We start from the raw sequence: 22245 nt of genomic DNA on the forward strand, positions 1-22245 counted from the left end.
AGTTCCACATCAATTCTTCAAACATTTTTTTATTTACAAACACAATTTCATATGGTCTTGGTTAGGCTCACAACAGAGAGTGGAGTTCAGATTCCTGTAGCTAATTAATTAGGTTACTTTCCATTGTCTGGCATCCTGTACATCGCAGGCATACGTGAATGCAATCAGACTGGACGCACTGTGAGGTAACTCGCACTGCTAATGAAACTTGGAAGAAGCATTTATTGACAAATGACAACACCCTGGTGTAAAATGGTTCCGCTGTTTACTAAACGTGTTGGTGTGCCATTTGATCTGATCCACTTGACTGATACATTCCCGAGATGAAAAGAATGCCAAGAGACTTTTCTGTTCTACGGTGGAATTTAACATTGAGGTACGTGAGTCAAATGGTAAAATGACCTCTTCTGCTATAAGGGGTGGAGCGGTGGTTCTGTAGCTAAGGATCTGTGCCTGTGGCTGGAAGGTTGCTGGTTCAAATCCCGCAGCCGGCAGAAGAATCCTACTCCAATGGTCCCCTGAGCAAGGCCCTTATCCCCCGCTGCTCCAGGGGTGCTGTACAATAGCTGAGCCTGTGCTGTGACCCTAGGCTTCTCTCCCTGTCTGTGTGTCTATGTGTCTCATGGAGAGCAAGCTGAGGTATGTGAAAAGATGAATTCCTAATGCAAGAAATTGTATAGGGCAAATAAAGTGATGTTATGTTATAAAGCCTACCTTAAGAGTTGGTTTATGGAATGAAACTTCATCAGTGGTATTTTTCTCCAATGCACAAATTACCTTCAAGACTAAAGTTACAAAAAGGGAGCACGCATGGGTAAGTGAGATCAGTCTGCTTATTTGAACGACGGAAGCAAAGACTGTTTTAACAGAGAGCCACCCTTTGATTACACTGCTAACAATACTTTCTGCCGAAATAGAGCACTATGGAACGTGTGACAGGTCACGTGAATTGAAACCATCCCTGCTGGTGTACAGACCGAAGACGGGAGCAGGGAAACTACTGTTCGCTTGTCGCCATGTTGGCTCTACAAACTCGATTCTTGCCCATGCGTTGTCGAAAACACGCAGGAGCCACAATGGAGTCAGTTTCCGAACTACACAATACCTTGGGAGGCTCCAGCAAGAGAAGGAAACGGACCCGCCATTTTCCTGCAAGCCTCCGGTCCATTTAAACCCAGCAGGGGGAGGCGAAAAAGAGGAGAGAGACACAGAGGGTGAGAGAGAGAGAGAGAGGTGGGGGGGAAGAGAGAGTGAGTGCGAGAGAGTGTGTGTGGTAATAGGTTGAGGGAGTAAGAGAAACGAGGACCCTTAAGAAAAAAAGAAGCACTCTTTTTTTTTATCTGCCTGCAGCCCGACGTCCAGTGATCTTTGGCATTTATACTGGGGCTTCTTGGACCAAACAGTGGATATAACAATATTGTTTTTCCTACTGGTTTTTCTCCCGAGTACGGACGGTTTTTGTCTCTTTTTTTCTTCTTTTCCTTTCTGTGTCAGGTGGTGGAACCGTGGAAGCCCCCGGAGGATATCCGAACATACCGATTCTCTTTAAAATATCGGGAAGATATATCCTGTTTTTCATTCCTTGTACAGAAAAGCGAAGATGTCTGGGCAGAGCATAACGGATAGGATAACTGCAGCTCAACACAGTGTTACCGGGTCTGCAGTCTCGAAAACTGTGTGCAAGGCGACCACGCACGAAATCATGGGACCGAAAAAGAAACATTTAGATTGTAAGTATCTTCGTGTTTAGGGCTCTGCCGCACACGAAATAACGTATTTCACCCGTTGCCCTCTGCGTATCGGGGCTAAAGTTGCGATAAGGACGGTGATGAGACCTGAGCTAAGTGCTGAGGCCTAAGTACATCTCATACTAATATCTTATCAGCCAGCACTACTAGCAGGATCGGCCCCCTAATATTAACGTCTCGCAGGTACGTTACATTTGTCACCGTGTCGTGTTGGGCGTAATGCTGTCACCTGTTTTTTTTTTAAATGAATAATCTGTGAGTTAGACCTCCATGCCCTCCATTTAAATCCTTAATTATTTATTTGGGAAAATAATTCACCGCAGCCACACAGCCTCTCTCTCTCTCTCTCTGTGGAAGTACGAGGCATCGATCACTGATCTTTTTATTTCTTCTTCTTATAGACCAATTTCTGATTCACCCCCCCCCCCCCTTCCTGCTCTCCACCCCCCATAAGTATCCTAATTAATTTTATTCGTAATTCTGAGTAATCTTGTCATTTATTTCTGATGGGAGGTTTATTTTATTGTGGTGTGGATATACATAATCGGTTTACCGTTTGATTTCTCCAGGCTCCTGCCCGGCTTGTCTTTGTTGGGTTGAGTTAGGACGTATTAAGTGCCCTAGTTAGCCTAATTATTCCTGCCTCCTCTGATGGCCGTGAGGGTGTTGGATAGGAGTTTCCCCACTTGCTGGTAACTTTCAACACGCCATTTAAATACTTTTTCCTTCCCTCTTCGGACTGTATATCACCAATTTCTGCACAGTTCGTAGCGCTTCGGGGCAGTTGAAGCTGTCTTATGAGGTGTGTGGTTTTGGGGGCAAAGATCGGCGGACCTGTGATCGTGATTTCGACGTGTCACCATGTCTAAAATATATGGAAGGGGGCGTCACACTTCCTTTAATTTTTTTTTTAACACCAGAGGCTACTGTCCGTCACACCTGGATACCACGTAACGCTCTTGCACACCGAATAGCGAAACAATCAGGCGTCAGATGTTTTGTAGTTGTAGTTGTAGCTGTCAAGTATGACTCCTGCTCAGAAAAAAAAAGCAAGCCTTATCAGTTGGGCTATAACGGGTTGCTTTACTAGTTGTATCTGTAATGTTAAAGAGACCCCGCTTGGAAAACCTAAACTTTTTAATCGTAAATCTTTCGAATCGAACGGCAGTTTAAAGTAAACTAATTTAACCCAGGTGACGTGCCAAGTGAAGAGACAGGGATCCTGCAGTGAGAAACTGAGAAAGTTTATTCCACTCTACAGAATAAAAGGCACAGCATACATGTGATAATATAGAAGGTTTGTCTGAAGAGATGTTTCATATGTGACATTCAGTTAACTTTGAATAACTGGAGATAAACCTGAGTTGTTGTTTTTTTTTTTCCCCTGTTGAAATGTTGAAAGAGTGCTGGAAAATAGCCACAGTTGTAAAGAGCCTTTAGAAACTGCTCTAAACTGGGGTGTATCTAACTTCCCTTGTACAGCAGAGGTAACGGACAACTCCCAGGGCTGGCGCTGGTGGGCTGGCATCTTAGAAGGCTACAATCTGCCTTTTTTAAGCCGACACTATTTAAGGTAAAGTCAGTAAAATCTGCTCAAGTAGAGAAGGCTGAAGAGTGACTGACCATTTCTTTTGCGGGATATGTTGTAAAGCAGTAGGAAGTGACACTCCACCTGGAACCCCATCTGAAAATCCAAAATCTGTGGAACACCGACGGAAAGTTGTGGATTTGTAACAGTTTTCCTCAGCTGAAAAGTAACACCGCAGATGTGCTAGACATTCGTTTGCGGGCTGCTACTGTTAAGAATTCTTCAGGTGTGGAAGGGCTGCTACTTTCATGCAATTTAAGTCAGCCTTTAATGACAGTTTTGTTCAAAGATGACACTTCAATTAAATGAGATTTCCTTCAGACGAGCTGTAAAATATTTGCTTATCCTTCAGCGTATATTTGCATAGTTGCGTCTGCTGCTGTACATTTACATGTATTTTGTTAATAGGAAAAACAAAATCTTTCATCACTCTTTCGTAAAAAGAGAAGTTCCAATTTTGACAACATACAGTTTGCAAAGAAAAAGGGAACATTCAGCCCATCTAGTTTATTTGATCAGGGGATCTCGGAGACTTTTTTTTGAAAGAAGAAACGGTATCAACTTCAGCAAAACTTGATGGTTTCTTCCATACTCTGAAAATCCTCCGTCTATAGCAGTGCTACTGTTCTCTCTTTAAAATGCATATAAATGTTTTCTTTAGTTACCATTTGTGTCCAATGATCTGTCTTTCACAGTGGAATTTAAAGAAGTTCAAAGTTGAGTAAGGAATTTTGACATCTTTTTCTTAATATATGTGAATCACACATCTTATTTTAAAAATTCCAGTTATTTATGGCCACTGTGCACTAGGAATTGTAACCCCCCTTGAACTAATGCATGTCAGGATAACAAAACCTAAAAATAGCTTTTTAATGGAATTTGTCATTCGTGAGTTTCTTTAGAGTTTAGGGATTGTCTGTAAATTTCAAAAGAAAAAAAAAACTACTACCTATTTTAACTACATAATTAAGGGCTTTCCCAGAAAAGAAGTCAACATCTTTGAGCTGCTTCCAGTGAAGCTTGTTAACTTGTATTATGGTTTTAGTTTTGGGATATGTTACAATGTGTTTCTGAATTGCATGAGCATTTGTAAAAGATTGTTTCTGGTGCTTTTCCAGCACCGTAAGACTTTCTTCTAAGTCTGTACAGTGTTCCATTAATGTCTAGAGCCAGGCTTTCTTGATTTTGTTGATAGATTCCTATTAACAGATATTTATCTTGAAACCAGCATTGTGAAACTGTTTATTTACTTACGAAGTGGCTTTCCCTAAATTTACGGAATATAATTGTCCAAGACCTTTACTCACTGAGCAAATAGTTTGTAAATATTTAATTAAAAGCTGTAAATGAAAATACCTATAGCTATAAAACATGGGTGTAGCAGGGTTATAGTACTATCACTTTCTATTTGCAGATAAGTTTAATAATAGGGAAATTTTTCACTTTTTATTTTTTAAACTTTTAACCAGTTGGTGGCCTAACAGTTATCCAGCAATAAGATACTCTCTGTTCTGGGACCTGATCAATTACTAGAGCTTTTAGCACGAGTATTTTTAAAATGTTTTGATCCCTGAATGAAGTTTAAAAATGCTCTCTGGATTTTGTTTTGTCTAATCCTATATTTTGAAATGTAAAAATAACCTGTAAAATGGTGCAATCATGTACTGTCATTGTTTCAAGGATTTTTAATGCTTCGATTAAGTGGCAGATTAACCTAGAGTTTTACAGGTTGATTTGCAGCTTAGGTGTTTTTTTTCCATCGATCATCCTATAGTTTAATTTTTCTAAGGTCATTAAATTGTTACACCAGTGTACTGCCCTATATGCCATGCTGAAAAGGGGGCACAGAATCCAGAAATGGACTCCTTGCTTTTTAAATGCTCAGAACACAACTTTCTATGATCTCATGGGGTTTGAAGAGGCATTTTGTTTTGTTCTCTGTTGAATTTATTAACAGTGTAAAGTGTCAAATGAGTGGGTGAGTTCTGGTTGTAATGTTGGGAAAAAAAAACATTGTTACAACATGTCCTCCCCTCACTTATCCTAGAACAGAAAGGTCGGCGTGTAAAGGAGATGACTTTCACCTGCAGTGAAACAGTTGCGTTAAATAGATCAACACCTGCTGCCATGCAGTGAGTGGAGCATTTTATAAAAATAGAAATTTTTGTGTATGAGTATTGGGATGTTGTGGGCACTTCTTTAGTTCCGGAAGTCTCTTCCCTTTACGTGATGTAGTACACTCTTATCTGTTTGAGTACCTCAAGTCGTTGGAAACTTCCTAACTTTAAAATGCCAGATGACAGCTGCAGACACTTTCCTGAGAGTGTGCTTACCTAGGCATATGAAAGACAAGGATGTTCTTTTTACTAAGTGAACTAATTTTTTTTTTAGTAATTCTTGGGAGTTGTGGAACCGGGGGTGTAGGAGTAGACTTTACCACATCAAGTGCACTCTTGATGAGCCTCTATTTCAGATATTTGGTTTTGTGGTCTGGGGGGCCTGTGTAACTCATTTCCTGTGAGAAACTATTTTTAGGTTCATCTCCTAAATAAGTAGCTGTACTTGGTCTTGTTTTAAGGGCATGCCTCAAATTCACAACCGATAAGACAAACTGGCTTGACTGACCTCTTAACATTCATTTGTAGGTTTAATGTAGACAGGGCCAAGAAATGCTTCTTTAGTAATGGGGATGTCGGGAGGGGTGGTGATAAAGGTTTTTGGTATTGCAGTTCTGGGATAATTGTGAGTGACTGCTGGCATTGCCTTTGGTATACAAACAGCATTTCTCCGGTGTCTAATTTTATAGGAGGTCCAAAACCCTTTCTCAGTGTGTGTGTAATTAGGGTTGAAATCCTGGGTAGTGCACTACATGAACTCAGACTTCAGTGCTACACACCCTCGTAAGCCAATTGCCTATGTTAAATGTTTGTTAAACGTAAAACATCAAGCACAAAGTAGTGCTTTAGAATTTAGTGAAGAACTTGTGTTTCTCAGTGAGGTCACTATTCTGAAAAGCCATGCGATGCACAAAAAGACCATCTGTGCTATAACTTTTTTTTGCTGCTGCCCTGTATTAATGCTGAGGGACATTAATCTTCTGAGTTTATCATGCACCACAGGGGCTTTGATTTGTTGTATAATTTCAGGTCTTTTTAACTACCCCTTTATTGTCGTCATTAGGGAAGTTAAGATGAGTTAAGCAACGTCCAATTTTGAAAAGCACACACAAAGATCTGGTTATGTTCCTTAAGTTTTTTATAAATATTAAAATCAGAAGTGTCTTTTTGTATTTCAGTGCTGTTGTATCTACCGTCATCGTCGGACACGACGGACAACCATCACGCTGTTGTACTTTGAATCTCATGCTAATCTGGATAGCCCATATGAGGTGGATTAGGTGGAGTGGTCTGATCAAGGTGAAAAGAAGTTCCTTACCAGATCTCTAGTGTGCAAGAGAGCTCCATTACACCTCAGCAGTTATTACTGACTGGAAAGTGATGAGACAGCTTAGGCTATTGACATGAGCTGTTATCCAAATGCTCTAATGAGTAGTGGAGAGTTCTGCGTTTTAGATTCCATTCCATTCCTCCAGTCCAATAAAGACTTAGATGGACTGCGAGGTACTGTAGAACCTAGAAAAGATAAGAGTCAATTGTAAATGACCAATTGAGATGTCTTTGCTTTTTAAAAAAAGTCATTCAGAGTCAAAGGTGGCATCACCCACCTTTATTTATGACATAAGGTAATGTGCATTAGCAGACAGAATCCAAAATAGGTATTCAATATGTGCATAACGCTGGTCTCATTAAACTCATGCCTTCAGTGCTGGCCTTCAGCCTGTAAGAGGTAGGGCTGATGGCTTTTTTTTTCCTGTCATCAAGAGGGAAGGAATGTGAGAATTTCTCCTGATTGCCATTGCATTCCGTTCCCTCCAGACCCGTGAGACTCCCATCCTTTCCCATCATTTTTAGACAGTGATAGATGTGGTAGCTTCATTAGTGCTAAAGAAGAGGCCCATTTTATTTTTCATTGGAGGAGCATGCAGAACTATTCAGCAGTGCGAATGACGGAACCAGCTTGTTGCTACAACAATACAGTCATCATGTACCTTACAGGACTGTATAATGCATTATAGAAAACCTATATTTTTGTGTCATATAATCATACCACTCATCACCAAAACCTATGTGAAATCTAATGTCCTTATATTAAAGGAGAATGGTTTCTTATTTCATGGTTAAAGTAGAAAGGTCAGTATACTACTGTGGTGTCTAGGTGATGTGACTTAAAACCAATAATAAAAAACAGCACAATACATGTTTGTAAAATGACGTACTGTACTAGGGAAATTCAAGGGTAGTCTGCACTGAACAAAATGCCTAGAGAGAGAATGTAATGTTACAAAACTATGAAGGCCAGGTCTGTAAATTGCTTACTGCTTTTCCTCATGTCCAACTTTATTCTAAAGTTTCTTTCCTTATGATTTGGTTCTAATTGAGTCCGCAACCCATTTTCTGAGTTATTGTTGGAGTGGTTTGATGAGAAAAGCTTTTTCATCTCATCTACACTATGTTCTGCCAAACAATATCCATAACAACAAGGGAACCGTGAGTGAAACTTTGCTTGTGTGAACTGCTCATGTTAGCTATTGCACAGAAATGCCACCTGCATTCAGTGATATCACTGTAGTAGCTTAATTTCTACAGTAATGAGTGATAGAAATTGTAAGGCAGGTATGGTGAACAGAACAATTTGATAAAATAAGAGCAAATTTTACCCACTATAAAGGAATATAAGTATTTTTACTATAGTTTCCCTTTTGCTATAATACCACAGCAGAATGAGGAATAACAGTCCAAATAAAGCACATGAGAAGAATTTCTAGCTACAGTATAAGCTAGCATCTTTAAAAACTTCAAAAATCAATCAGTGACTTGACATGATAGTCCTTGTACTTGGTAGACGGATATCTTTTTATGCTAGTTTCATAAAAATGTTGGTCATTTAAATGCCTTGCTTTACTGCTCTGCCTCTGCTGGTATTATGATCACTTCAAGTTTTGTGTAGTTCGGGTGTGCTCTTTAAACTCTGCCCAATGAAATATTGACTTTGTGTATTTCATTTGTATAGTAACTTGTAAGAGCAGTTGTAATAAGAAATTTTGGGCTGGGTTCATTATGATGATGCATGCTTTGTATGATTGGAATACCCCAGAGAAAGGTTACCTCTAGCCTAAGAATCTTTAGAAAGGCTTACTAGACTTTGTTGAAAGTACAGTTTTATTAGAAGGTTTTAAGATGCCTTATGTGACTGGAGAAGATCTAAATAGAAAATAGTTTCTGCACGTTATGAAACAACACCTGTTTATTCTGGTGGAAAAATCTTTTTTCACAGTTAATTCTTTAGGCTCCTTCTCTTTTCCTGATGTGAAGAAGTGTTGCTTTACATGTACATGAGTTCATTAATGATGGCATTTGAAAAAGCAGCCTACATACTGATATAAAATCAGAAGTGAGATTCCTGTAACACCTTTGCAGACATCAGCCGAGTTTAGCCCATATGTATGCATGTAGTTTTAATGGCTGGGCCATAGCAGAATTCTGTCATCTCATATAAAACATGTGTTTTATAACATGAATGTAAAATGTTATTATGCAAATGGTACTCTGAAGCTTCCTCATGCCTGTCATTTTCTTTCTGCTGTTTTTGGCAGCCACATACTTTTAGAACTGAGCAGAGAACACACTGCTGCTGTTATTTAGAACCTTTCCTACTGCATGTGCTGGTGGTTTAAGAAACGCACACAGTGAACCCCACTTTGCTTTTCCCGTAACATTGCTCCCACCAAACTGCTTCAGAACTGCATGAAATAAAGTGCATGATATTCTCTTTGGGTGCTGAAGAGGTGGTTTCTGCGGGTGCAATAACTTCAGATCCTTCGTAAGTAAACACACGATTCACTTATTACAGTAATAGCTGGGGCTGAAGGAAAACTGGAAGACACTGGCATCTCAGGATCAGAAGTGGAGATCATCATTCTAGTGTAATATTTTGCATGTTTGCCGGTGTGAAGAAGTTTCATCTAGTGAGCAAAGCAAGGCATACTGAACCAGTTCCCTCAGGACACCCTCTTCTGCATTTTATGTTACCTGTGAAGTTACTTAAAAATGGAATATCTTATTAGGATGTAAAAAGAATTTTAAAAGAAAGAAAACAATTGTGCATTGATTTTATGTACTGTAACTGACTAAGCTTTATTGTCATGAAAAGTTTGGAATTGCATTCCAGGTTTTTTAGAAATAGTCCAGCTAAGTACAGGAAGACCAGCATCTCCACTCTCTTTTCCCCTTTTAAACTTTAGAATTACACAGGTTGAAATAAATTCTTTCCTCAAGGAACTCTCTAATGTAATAAACTATATCTGCAATAAAAGCCTCTCATTCATACTTGAATTTTTAATGAAAAAAAGTTATAATTATGCAGTGTGGTTATATTTGACCTCTTTAGCTCAATGTGAGCTCCAGCAAGTATGTAGACTACAAACATCAGTACAATTACAGTCACTTTTTGCAGTAAGCTAACTAGAGCTAACGAGTCCATGTGTACAGCAGACTTTTTTCATTTGCATGTATTCAACTGCTATGAATTAGTCATTAGTATGTGCACCCTAAATATACTTGAATGTGGAGTAATTATACATTAGTAAATACAGTACTTTGAATTATGAATGACTTATACTCACCTTCTACACCCTTAATAATGTATGATCTGCAGCTACATACACTTATTTTTTTCCCCTGTTGATTAGTATTTATGTAGCATATAACCTGCTTGATGTAGTATTATACCCTGGTTGCCGCTTTAGATGATGTTGGCAAATCACCTTGAGTAGTTTCCTTCTAGTTTCCCACCCTGCTGTTTCTTTAGTTGTATGAATTTTGCATGTTTATTTTAAATATCTACGCTATTCAGCAAAACTCTTAAAGTATAGCCATTGGAATACTTTGTTTCACTGGTGTAAACGACCGCGAAAAATACTAATGCATTGCAATTCGTTAAGCCCATTTCCTGGTAAGCACTATTCAAAGTGCTTTACTAGGATTTATTTACAGAAGGATGGGCTGTGAAAGACTGTGCAGAAAGCAATCAAAATGTTTTCTAAATTGATTATAGGAAGCTGGGAGATTGAGCAAAATCTTGAGTCATCAGAACGAGGTCGCTTTTTGTGGTGTTGGGGAGGGGCATCCTTGCTTACAGAAAAGACAGAGCATGATGGACAGCCCCAGGGAACAGGTGTCTCCTGTATAGATTAGAGAAGGGAAAAGATGGGGGATGCTTTAACAGTACCAGTTCTGGAGGTTTGACCTCAAAATGCATTATTCTAAAAAGCAGCAGTTTGAGACCTGGAATTAGTTGGGGACACTGTCTCCTAGTCAGAGAGGTACTTGGGGACATTGTAATGTTTGCCAAGGAGACATGGTTTTAGTATTGTGTTCATGTCTCTCTTTACAACTTCACATATTCTGCTGGTATATGAACCACCTGAAACCACTGGAACACACTCTTCATTGTTCAGTTATCAACATATTTATTTTCCATTGCTTCCGTGAAGCGATCTCTAAATTTTACATCCTCTACAATGAAAGTAGGCATATTGCCTCATTTGGAAGCAGGTGAGTCATCATTGGATCGACCACTTTGTACGACGAGAGCATGTCTCTTGGTTTTGTGTATGGTTCTGCACTGTGAAATAAATCCAACTTTGTGTTTGACTCCACTGCTGTTCTTTGATTCTCCTAGCTGCCCCAGTGATGTATAAAACTATAAACTGTTATTGTGATTCCACAGTTAGATACAAAAGACATATTAATGAAGGACATACCACAAGCCTACGTATTTTTTTCCAATGTTATAACTCTTCTTAAATTAACTTTAAAAGGGTGTATCTGCCAGACACTTTCCTGATAAATATTTTGATTAAGAGTTACGAAGTTAGCCCTGTGTTCTGAGGTTTACACTTTTTGGAGCGGTGCTTTAAGCACATGGAGTTACAGTGGCATTTACCACAGTGGTTCCTGGGCGTCTGCTGTGGGTTACTGAGGTATGAAGGCAATGCTTATGTAATGTCTACAGTAGAACCTTGATGAATTAGGTAGCATAAGGGAGTCCGTTTTGGGACACCCTTTTGCTTTCCTCATACTGTTTTGTTTTCCATGTCAAAAACTAAACCACAAGGCAAAGTGGAGATTAGTATTACATGTTAAGCAGAGGTTTAATCTTTTCTTAACTTAGTGAGGCGTAATACTGTGTAAGCAGTCTCAGGGTTCATATGAAGAACATATTACACCTAGTTTAGGGCAACTTCATTCTAGACTTGAACTTGAGCATGGCAAATGCTGCCTGATTGATTGGGTTAACATTCTTCTCTTTTCTGGCTCCTCAGAGGAGAACCAATTCTCACTTGAACCTTGTCTATTTCTGTATACATGAACTGCATTAGGAAATGGGCAGCTTTCCGGTAATGCATTATTGACCCCTTACTGAGTCCACATGGTTACTTATGTGTGATGATAATTCTACACATTGTATAGCTACTGCCAATTGAAGAATACGGTTAGCCTTGCTAATAAAACTGTTTATTACAAGGGGTACTAAATTGAATCCTGACAACACAATTTTGTACAGAGGTCATCTGTAAAAAACACTAACACTAGCTTGTAATTTCATGCCTATATTATAAGGTGCGGTGAAGGAGTGTTATATAATTTTGGTTTTGCCGTGGCAGTGGGGACGCATGCGCAGAGTGACTTTTCACATCCGCTGTTTGTAATATTTACTTGTCAGCAAAGATGAACCTGTTTGGAAGTGGTGTATGAAGCAGTTTTAGAGCTGCAGGTAGGTGGGTACATTTAAATCTTAAAGAGTGGGTGATTGAGAATAGTGTAGTGAACATTACCTTTTGAAATATTCTGACATTGTGTTGCTGTGCTGATCACAACAGCCAGGCTCTTAAGTCTAGTCCTCTAATGTGAAGGAACATGCAGACACAATGGAGAAATGTTATTTAAATGGTATTTTTTGCCCAAGTTTCCCCATCAAAACAAAAGCCTAGCTCTGTGCTGGGAACACTAACTGAATCTGTCAGGTTGCACTGTTACCAGTTGGGCAGCTAGTCTGCTTTCTAAATTTCTCACTCGAAGCGGTCTTTCTTATTAGGCAGTGCCAAGATAGTCTTCCATCAGTCTCTTTTTCTCCGATTCCTTGAAACCTATCTCCTTCTATTTCAGGGACATTTCCACCAGGATGGGAGCAGTGCTTCCCCACTGCCTAAGGAAGATTCTTCCATGGCGTTAAATTCTCATTAACTACCCCCTATGCCTATTGGTCTTGGCATCTGTTGGCTTCCTCCAGCCATGTGAGACCAAAGGGCTACCTTCCTCTTCATGTTTAATAGTGGCTCTGCACCCTTTGTGTGTTTCAGGCAGTAGCTTTCCCCATCTGATTTGTCTCCATCCGTGGAGTAACTTCATTGATTGCCAGTGTCTGTACATCATTAATATTTCTGTTTCTGGCAGTTGCTCCGGCAGCAATATTTATGTTTCTCAGTGCAGTGTACGTGTGAGAGCCTGCTTACCTGATCAGGTAAAGAAGCTAAAGATCTCCGTCTTTTGCCTGGATCTTTTATTATTAGTTTACTTCAGCTCTGTTGTACCAGGTATAAGTATGCTGTAAGGTTAAAATTCCTGCACGCTACATATAAACACAAAATGTAAATACATTTACGCAAGAAATAGCAGCAAAGTAATGTCTAGCTGCTGTCGTGTAGCTGACGTTTTTCAAGCGAGAGTGAGCCCTGTGTTTGGTTTACGTCATCCAGCATTTCGAGATTACACTTCTAGGTGAACCTGTCAGCAGTGTAATGTTACATCTATGTGCTGTCAGCCTTTACTTTTCTATACCACGTGGGGCTTACAGATATCCCTGGATAACGCAGTGAATGAGACTAAATGGTGCAGCTCAATAAGGTTATGCTGTCCTAGTTTATTTTTTTTTCTAAGATAAAGGAGAAATATAGGCCACAATGCTAGCCCTTGTCTAGCATTACAGCTTAGCTTTCTGTAGTGATGCTCAATGTCAACTGTAGTTTGAGCTGCGCATTGATAAGGAAGGCACTAACCTTGCAAAATATTTCTACGCTTTTTTGCGAAGGTCAGTATCTCTGGTAAGGTAAACACGCAGCAGGAAGTCGTTTCAATGATTGGGAAATATTTTTTTAAAGATAGAAACAGGTGTACCCTGTCTTGTTTCTTCAAAATTAATAGGCTGTTCCATGAAAGTGTAGACATTTTGAAATTCATATTTCTAGAGCTCCATATAAACTTGAGTTAATGAAAAATGTTTTTCATATTTATGAATCTTGGATTAAGTCATATTGAAATCTTGATAACTGCTTCTGAAAAGATAATTTTGTACTTCATGTTAAAAATAAATGGTCAGACTACAAAGTATTAGTAGTAAGGGATCGTAGTTAAGAAATGTAGAATAAGTACTCCACAGGCAGTGTTGTCAAGCAGTTACTCATTTCTAAAAATTACAGCTAATCAGAAAGTATGGTGCTCTAGTGCTGTTATGCCATGTGTCCTTAGGATTGTACAGTATTATCCTTAACAATCTGTGCTTCTATAAAGAGAAATTTTAGGAAAAGCCAGTGTAGTTTCAAATGTTTAATTTAATTTGATTAACTTACTATAGCTTTATTTTTGGTTCATAAGTCTTTATTAGCTGAGATCCTTGAATAGAGATCGGGAGATTTTTAAGTAATTGTTTATGAATTAGACATGAATGTGCTGATGTTAAAAAAAAAACACTTGTAAATGGTTGTGAACAGCTAATTCTAAGCCTGATGTCCCGAAACAGAAATTCAGAAAAGTGAATCGTCTTTGCTTTGGAAGAAAAAAGGGTGCTTTGTTAGTTTTTAGTTTGCTTCGCCATTCAGAATCTTAAACGTTTTATAGGCTACATAGATTTCCTGACTCTGTATCTCTGTTACCCTGTATATAAGATTTACTTGTCCCAGCACACTCCTTCCTGCTAAGCTGATGGCATAATTCATATTCCAACAAGGAACAGACTGCAAAGCAGGCCTGTTAGCGGAGCCAGTTAGTCCAGCTGGACAGTGTGGCAAGAGGTGGAAACACCTCTTTTTATGGACTAGTACGACCCCAGGTGCACACCCAATTTGGGTTATTTGGTCATGTTAACACTAGGACTTTATTGCATATTATACTTTAGAAGGTTTCCTGAAATATGTATTCAGCATTAAACCAAACCAAGGACATGGTGTGATTTACTGTGTCTGTTTCAGGTCTTTACAGTTGTTACATCCCAGATTTCTTTGCTCAGTAAACACTGCAAATGCTTAGAGAGGTATATTTGGCATCATTCTCTTGACATGCTACATTGAAAGGAGCACCCATAATAGATATCTTTGTATTACTCCAGGCAGAGAAATGTTCTTTTGCTTAGTGACCTGGCATACTTAAGAATACTCTTGACACTATTGAGAATGTCCTTGAATAACAGATCCATCAGAAATGTAATTTTTACTGGCCTTCCTAGTGTTTTGAATGTATGGCTCAAATATACAAAAACGTAATCACTTTTTTTTCCTCATTAGAATGAGTTTCTTTTTAAAATGCCCTGTTATCAAGTATATGTGATTTTCTCAATAACTGCATTGAGTGTTTAACTTTAAAAGATTTAAGAATGAACCCACTGGATTCTGCTGAAGGATAAATTGGTTATGTGCTGTCCTGCCTTTATTCCCACATTAAATGTTAACATTAAGTGTTAAACGTGTGTGTCTGTACGTGGCCCAGCTGTGCACTGTGCTTGAAAGAAATTGCTGAATTAAGGAAAAGTAAAGGTTAATTTTGCAATCTGAGTAAAGTCTTGTATTCAGGAAATATGCTTTAAGATTGCAGCATCTCCTCAATTAGTATAATAAAACTTGTAATGCAAGACTTCAGCAAATCCCTGTTTATTTAGCTTCCTCTTAACATTTACACTAAGGGAACTGTTTGAAAAGTAAGCTTTGACCGCCAGGTAACCAGAAAATGTATGAAAATGTGCTTGCATGTGCCAGGTTAATAGCCTTTTCTTCTTTCTAGAAACAAAACAGTTTATTCGACCTTGCTTTTTATGTAGAACTACATAAAATCATCAAACAAAAAAAGGTTCATTATCCTGTGTACTACAGTAAATCACTAAAGAAAGTTACATTTGTGATGTCGTCATCCTTAATAGAAAGTGTTTTCTTTTGAGATTTAATGCAGTCTGAAGTAAAGAATTGTGTAAATTAGTACCTCCGCTTGTCACATTAATATAGCTACCAAAACATTTCGTGCAGCAAGTGTTTAATTTATGTGTTTAGCAGCAGTAATTGCGGTTAATTGCACACTGTGTTTAAGCTGAGAAAATACACAGGCTTATCTTTCTCTACTCAATAGAGCATCTCCTCCTCTATATCAGAGACCCAGACTTGTTGAGCTTGAGCAGAGAAGCTGGGCCTGTGCAGGGCCTCTTCCTGCACCATTTAGTTTGCAGTATGAGCTTTTTATTAGCTGGCTTTTCATTTTCAATGACATTTCTTGTTGTGCCTATCAAAATATTATGAGTGCATCTTTCTTTGTCATGGATATACCGAAGTAGAGGTGTGTATTTCAAAACTTCAGTTGTTACAAAGTAACCAAATTGTGTTTTTTATGTGCTTCATTTCTGTTTTAATGAGGTCAGGAGATAATCTAGCAGCTGAAAATACATATTGGGCTGCTCAGACTCAAACAAGGGAATTATATGTCTCCTGTGCTAAAAATTGATTTCAGAGTACATTTAGTTAGAAGCATGAAATGACTTCTGTTTTACTTAGGACCTCGGCATGATCCTATAAAAGCAGGAAGCAGGTGAATATGTTGTTTTTGTTTGTGAATGTAAAGCAGCCACTTTTTTTTTTCTGTATTCCTCATGTGTTCTCACTCAGAAAGCACAAGCCATTCAGCTGAATTTCATCTAAAAGAGCGGCGCCCGTATTCTGGTTCGAAGCCGGATGTACTGCACTCTTCCAGAATCTTACCAAGGCCCCGTTTGTCACAAGTTGTTGGTTGGTGGCAGTGTTTGATTTGATCATACCATCTAGTACAGCTCGAAACATTGATGCCGATTATGCTTTCTGTTGCAAAGCAGAAGGCATGAGTATCCCACCGTTGATCTACTAGCCTTGACACATTTTACAAGAAGTTGAAGCCTTGAAGTGTTCCTCAGTAAAGGTCACTGCCACTACCACATTTCCCACATGTACGTCATCTTGATAAGGAGGAAAACACGCCTTCGTCATACTTTACTCTTAGGCATAAACAAAGGTTTTTTGAAGATCTTTATCTACAGGTTCAATCTAAAAAGCTTACATTCTCCTCAGTTTCCATGTAAATGCAATTTAATTCAATGTAGATGGAATTTTTGTCCTAATGTTTTCATATCAACATTTTATACTCCTATAGCTTTGCTGTTCATACGGCAATACACAGAATTGTTTAAAAGAAGGCTACCTAATAAAATATTTATCTATTATTCATCTGTCATGCTGAAATCTGGCATGTGCGCGATGTAAATATTATATTAGGGCAGCATCATCCTGCTGTTATTTGAAATCATGTGATTACTTTTAGTGTAGCTAGCCAAGTGTTTCTCATTTTCTGTCAGCCCAAGAATTAAAAGGGTCAATGAGTTTTTTTTTTAACCATATAGCCATGATCATTTATAGTTTAATGCCACGTTAATTGTATTTATTTGTTGGAGTAACTGCCTAAGCAGTCCAGCTTAGGTGTCCAGCATTAGACAATTGTAATGTTAGGTTCTGGTGCATGGAGTTTTTTAGTGATTTTTCCTTCAAAATACACCTAAGCAAGATGTTCTTCTTTGGAGAGGTGGTGGGTGAAAAGTATGTGACAGATGAGCAGATTTAAGGCCATGTGACAGCATGTTGTTATTGAAATATTGATATGTTACAGTACCTCCCTTGATCCCTTCTGAAGTCATGTTACTGCCTGAGGATCAGTTAGGGAATTTCTAGTTTTTCCCTAGTTTTCTAGTTTTTTATCTGGGTAGATAGAAATCGTATACTGTTTTGGGTTGGGAACTCTTCCCCCATATACACTTATCAAGAAAAAGAGCTCTGTTTTTTTTAGAAGTATAGTCTACCTGATGGATATCTTCATTCCCGACTTCAGTTTCTTGAGTATGAAGCAATGCTTTGTTAAAACGACGACTCCTTGCAGATTCCACATTGCTGTTTGGTGCAGTTTGGTAGGTTCATAGTAGGGCAGTGTTTCTCAACCGGTGTGCCTTCAGACGTTGATGGGTGCGTGACCGAATTTTGGAAGAGGACACGGGTGAGAAAAAACAAGGGCCACAGGCTCTCTACAACTGCATGCGCAGGAATGGTGTGTGGTACCGAGCAGAGTTTTTATTTACATTTAACGGAAACAGAGAAAAGAAAAAACGAAAATATCTGAGAGCTGAGCAAGAGTTTTACTGTCATCGTCTCCTCCCAGGATAACTGTACATTTTGAGGCAAACTCAGAGGAAACACTGAAAAAAGAGTTTTGTTTCTAACATTAATTATGTCCCCATGTCTCAATTTACAAATGTAAATCGTTGCTGGAAAAACGTTTGCAAGTGAAATTATGTCAACCAGAAACAAAATTCCCATAACTTTACATATGTAAAAAATTACGATTTGTTCTCAAGGTCTAGAAAATAGGTGTCTTCATTATTTTTAACCCTAACAGGGCAGGAGTTGTCAAAGTAAGACCTCTACTGCTTGTGATAATTCCCTTACTTACTCTAGTAGTACAGTCATTAATCTAAATATACGAGGTAAGTGTGTTATGTACGGTCACACTATGAGGATAGCATCCTCCATTCAGCTACAAAGGCCGTGCCTGCAATAGAGTGAAAATCTCTCTGTCACGGTAAAAAGCGGCTATGAAAATGCTTTGTTATGGTGAAAAGTTTTAAACCGGTTGTTCATAAATCTAAGGATGGCTATACTGTGTGATGTGTGGGAGGGTGGGGATGTGCTGCAAAACTATTATTTTTGTGCAAGTGTTGGACTGAAAAGGTTGAAATTCTTTAATAGGACATCGCCACTTGATCTCGTTCTTCCACTACATTTGGATTCCTGCAACAGGGCAATAATGAGCTCTTCATTCTCCGAAGAAACTGTTTGGAAGAACCTGCGCCAAGCTTCCTGAACTTGCTGGAGTCATTGATATACTCCTTAATATTCTATTTATTACTGTGTGCTCCGCATTAAAAGCTTTGTCTCTTCAATACATTTTCCCATGGGATTCATTAAAGTGACTAGGGGGCACACGGGGTTGATGTATGAAACAAAATGCTAGTCCTGCATTCTACTGCGGCAAATCACTGTTGTCTTTACAAAAGAAATATGACCCTAGGAAAGTTTATCCTGCTCTCATCAATTATTTTTTTTAGCCAACGAGCATATGCAGACTATATCAGTTATGTGATTTTAGCTCTGTTTAAAGATGAAGACTACTCAATTATTACGGCTGGATAAATGACTAATTTTGTTTCGTGCCCTGCACTGCAGTTTCGTTTAAGAGAAAAATTATAATGCCACGATTTCCCAAGTTTGCTTCCTCTCCCTGTTATCCTATCTACAATATCTAGTCTTTCCTTGGCTTTGGATAGTCTAAAGACTGTAACTGAACCTCACGTCCTCATTGTGGGGACTCTTGCAGCTGTACTGCAGTATGTTCTTGTGTTACTCTGGAGTATTTTGACATTTAATATTTTGTTTTGGAAGACAACCTGTAACAGAGTTTTGACTACAAATATGTTAGATTTTGATTTCAACCAAAAACTCGTCAGTACATGTTCTTTGCCCTTGTGCATTTTTTTTTCAGACTCCCAAGTACATCAATGTAATTACATTTGTTGTCACATGGGAGATTTGTTTTTTGAGTCAGAGCTATGTTTATCTTACATTGAGGAAAATACTGTAATATCAAAATGAGTTAGAAACCTTGGCAGCCAACATTCCATGCTCTGGTTTTTAAGGTCAGTTCTGTTTGGTTTAAATTCAGGTTTGCTGTAACTGTCTGGATGTCCATGGAAGTCAGAGGTTCAGTACAAAGATCATTTGAAATTTATATAACAGAGAAGAGCTGTTGACATTACCCTGAACATTGCGTGTATTTCAGTATGATTCATCTTCCAGCTAAACAGGACAGTATAAGCTGATGAACATGGCTTCATTTAAGCCCTTGTACAGTGTCACTGGCAATCATGGCTAAGAACATGTGCTGCAGAACATTTTGGTTTCTTTGCTCCAACTTGCTGAGAGCTACAATTTTATGTTCAAGGTATGAAAAAGGTGTAGCCTACAGCATGCGTTCAGCTGTACAGATTGCTGCTATCCAGTTGAAATACTTGATGTAAGGAAGCTATTCATTATGCTAAATTCTAGAATTTCATTTAGACTTGTTTCCAGTGTTTCAAGTGTTATAAGAATGTTTAAGAATGTTTCAGGATGAAGCATTGCAGTTTCAACTGGGAAATATGAAACTTGGAACAATTATAATATGAAAAGGGATAAAAAGATCTGTGTCTGCAAGTATAGTCTTTTGGGCTTTTGTTTGTCACATGTTAAACAAAAAGATCAGAAGAATTAGCTTGAATATCAAAGTCTTTCTTTAAGTAATACTGTTGAATATCAAATGGGGATTAAAGCCCCCCCCAAAATGCTGAATATAAGATCCTCCGCAAATCATTCAACACAAACGTGCACTGGTGTGCCACAATAAACTTGGATCTGAAGTTTTAACAGTTGGTAGGGGCCAGCAACTAAATTTCATTGTCCCTGTTGCTCTCTGAAACTGAAAGCAAAACTTATTTTCTCGTCACAACAGAATGTCTCTCTCGAGCGACATTTTGAGCTGCCCCTGAAAAATCAATTAACATTTTTCAGATCACTTGCTTTTTCCCAGTAGTGACTCAAGGCCCGAGCCAGCAACATATACCTAATCAATTTTAAAGGCTGAATATTATTAGGCTAGATTTGATCAGAGCTAATTTGTCTTCTTTTAGTTAGAAATGCTTTTGGAACGATCCACATGTGGTTTGCATCCTGATAATGCTTTACTTAACCATTATTTTATGTTTGTTTCCCATTACTTATTACCTATTTACAAGGGCCAAAAGAATTGTTACAGAGCACTGTTTGGACAAAATTGAAGACATTTGGATTGTGCTTAAGTTCTAGAATCTAGTTGGGCTCTTTTCTTTAAAGAGGGGAGGGTTGTGATTCTGGAAGATATGATCCAACATTGAAGACGGGTTTCATGGTGTGAATGTAAATGAGCTGTAAAGCACTGGCTTAACTTGAAGCCAGATGGTACTGGAACTGAGCCAAGGACAAATAATATACAGGGCTTCTTCTCACTATACATATATGTTGTATCTGCATTCTCCATATGGATATATAACTATGAAAGGTTTGTGTATTCTTTAGGTCAACTTCTCTACTTTGGAAACAACAGAAAATTGAAAGAGAGAGGTTAAGGTTTTCATAAGGCGCAATGAACTTTATATACAGTGCTTTGTATCTGACATGCTGAACTAATTTTTGTGAAGTGGCATTATTGATGAGTCTCCTAGGTGACAAGTGAGAAAGTCAGATCTCATTTCTTTAAAGTCTTGAGATCATACGCTTCCAGTTTTTCAGTTATATGACCTTCTGTCTTGTCCTCGTAGATGCAGATAATCACTTTGTCCCACTTTCCTTCCTCTCCAGACCTGATCCAGTGTACAAATGAGATGAACGTCAACATCCCACAATTGGCAGACACACTTTTTGAAAGGACTACAAACAGCAGCTGGGTGGTGGTCTTCAAAGCTCTCATCACAACACACCACCTGATGGTTTATGGCAATGAGGTAATGTGTCTTTTCAGTTGAGCACAATCTTCCCAGTGTTTTTGGTATGAATGCTTCCGTCTGTTTTCACAGGATCTAGTAGTAGTCATCTTCTTGCCCTTAATTTTGCAAGAACAAAATTGCTTTGTTAGTAGAGTGAGTACAGTGGATACCTATCACAACAACTTATTGCATACAAAGTATGATGTTTACGGAAAGTTAATGGCATAACCTTCTCTGAGTTTAACCTCACAGACCCATGGCTGTTTTTTCTACTAGACGAGTCAGTTGTGTTAGATGAAGAATATTTAGGTTTAGTGAATCTAGAAATGACTGGCCTTAAGTTTCAGTTACAGGGAAATTATTAGAAGTCATTTTTGGAAGTAGCTTCATATGATGACCGCATGATCTAAACTGATTACCACAATCCGTGGTAGAGACTCATGTTTTTCATTTTTAAGATTGCAATTTAATTACATGTTTAATAAGATATAAATATACGAGATCAATCACGAAAAGAATCTTCTTAAGTCTGTTAACTGATTTTTAAATGTTTCTTCAGAAGAATTAAGCTGATCGGTTGTGTATGTAAATTACTTTTTATAAGTGATTCATAAATATTTTGTAAGGGTGTTATCAAAAGCCTTAGAAAAATTGTTTAAGTATCTTAAAGAATTTCACTGTTCATGCAAAAATTGTCAGGGTTTACTAGACTGTAGCCAAGAAGCTTTAGACATGTTAATAATGCTAGTTTAAAAGCAAAAACATACAAGCAGCAGCCTCATCATTTAACTTAAAATTGCTGTTTTTCAGACGTGATTCTTAAGAAATTCAGCAGGAAAAGTTAAGGGAAAGAATTCTTCAATATACTGTACATGTATACCTGTGTGTGGTTGTGAGCTTTGTGGC

General features: G+C 38.4%; 1 protein-coding gene across 26 annotated transcripts in view; it reads left to right on the forward strand.

The window, feature by feature from the left end:
- Positions 1–1150: 1150 nt before the first annotated feature.
- picalma (phosphatidylinositol binding clathrin assembly protein a) overlaps positions 1151–22245 on the forward strand; it is a 49084-nt gene continuing 27989 nt past the window's right edge. For 25 of the 26 annotated variants that reach the window (XM_088920494.1, XM_088920493.1, XM_088920496.1 and 22 more), the window contains exons 1-2: positions 1152–1730; positions 21215–21357. In XM_088920494.1, the coding sequence (XP_088776620.1) occupies positions 1601–1730; positions 21215–21357 (273 nt within the window). In that variant the 5' untranslated portion in view covers positions 1152–1600. Of the gene's footprint in view, positions 1731–21214; positions 21358–22245 lie in introns of all 26 variants that reach the window. The other variant, XM_088920515.1, reaches the window with a different exon arrangement.

This window comes from Atractosteus spatula, chromosome 7 (assembly GCF_055471065.1).
Source record: "Atractosteus spatula isolate fAtrSpa1 chromosome 7, fAtrSpa1.hap1, whole genome shotgun sequence".
NCBI lineage: Eukaryota > Metazoa > Chordata > Actinopteri > Semionotiformes > Lepisosteidae > Atractosteus > Atractosteus spatula.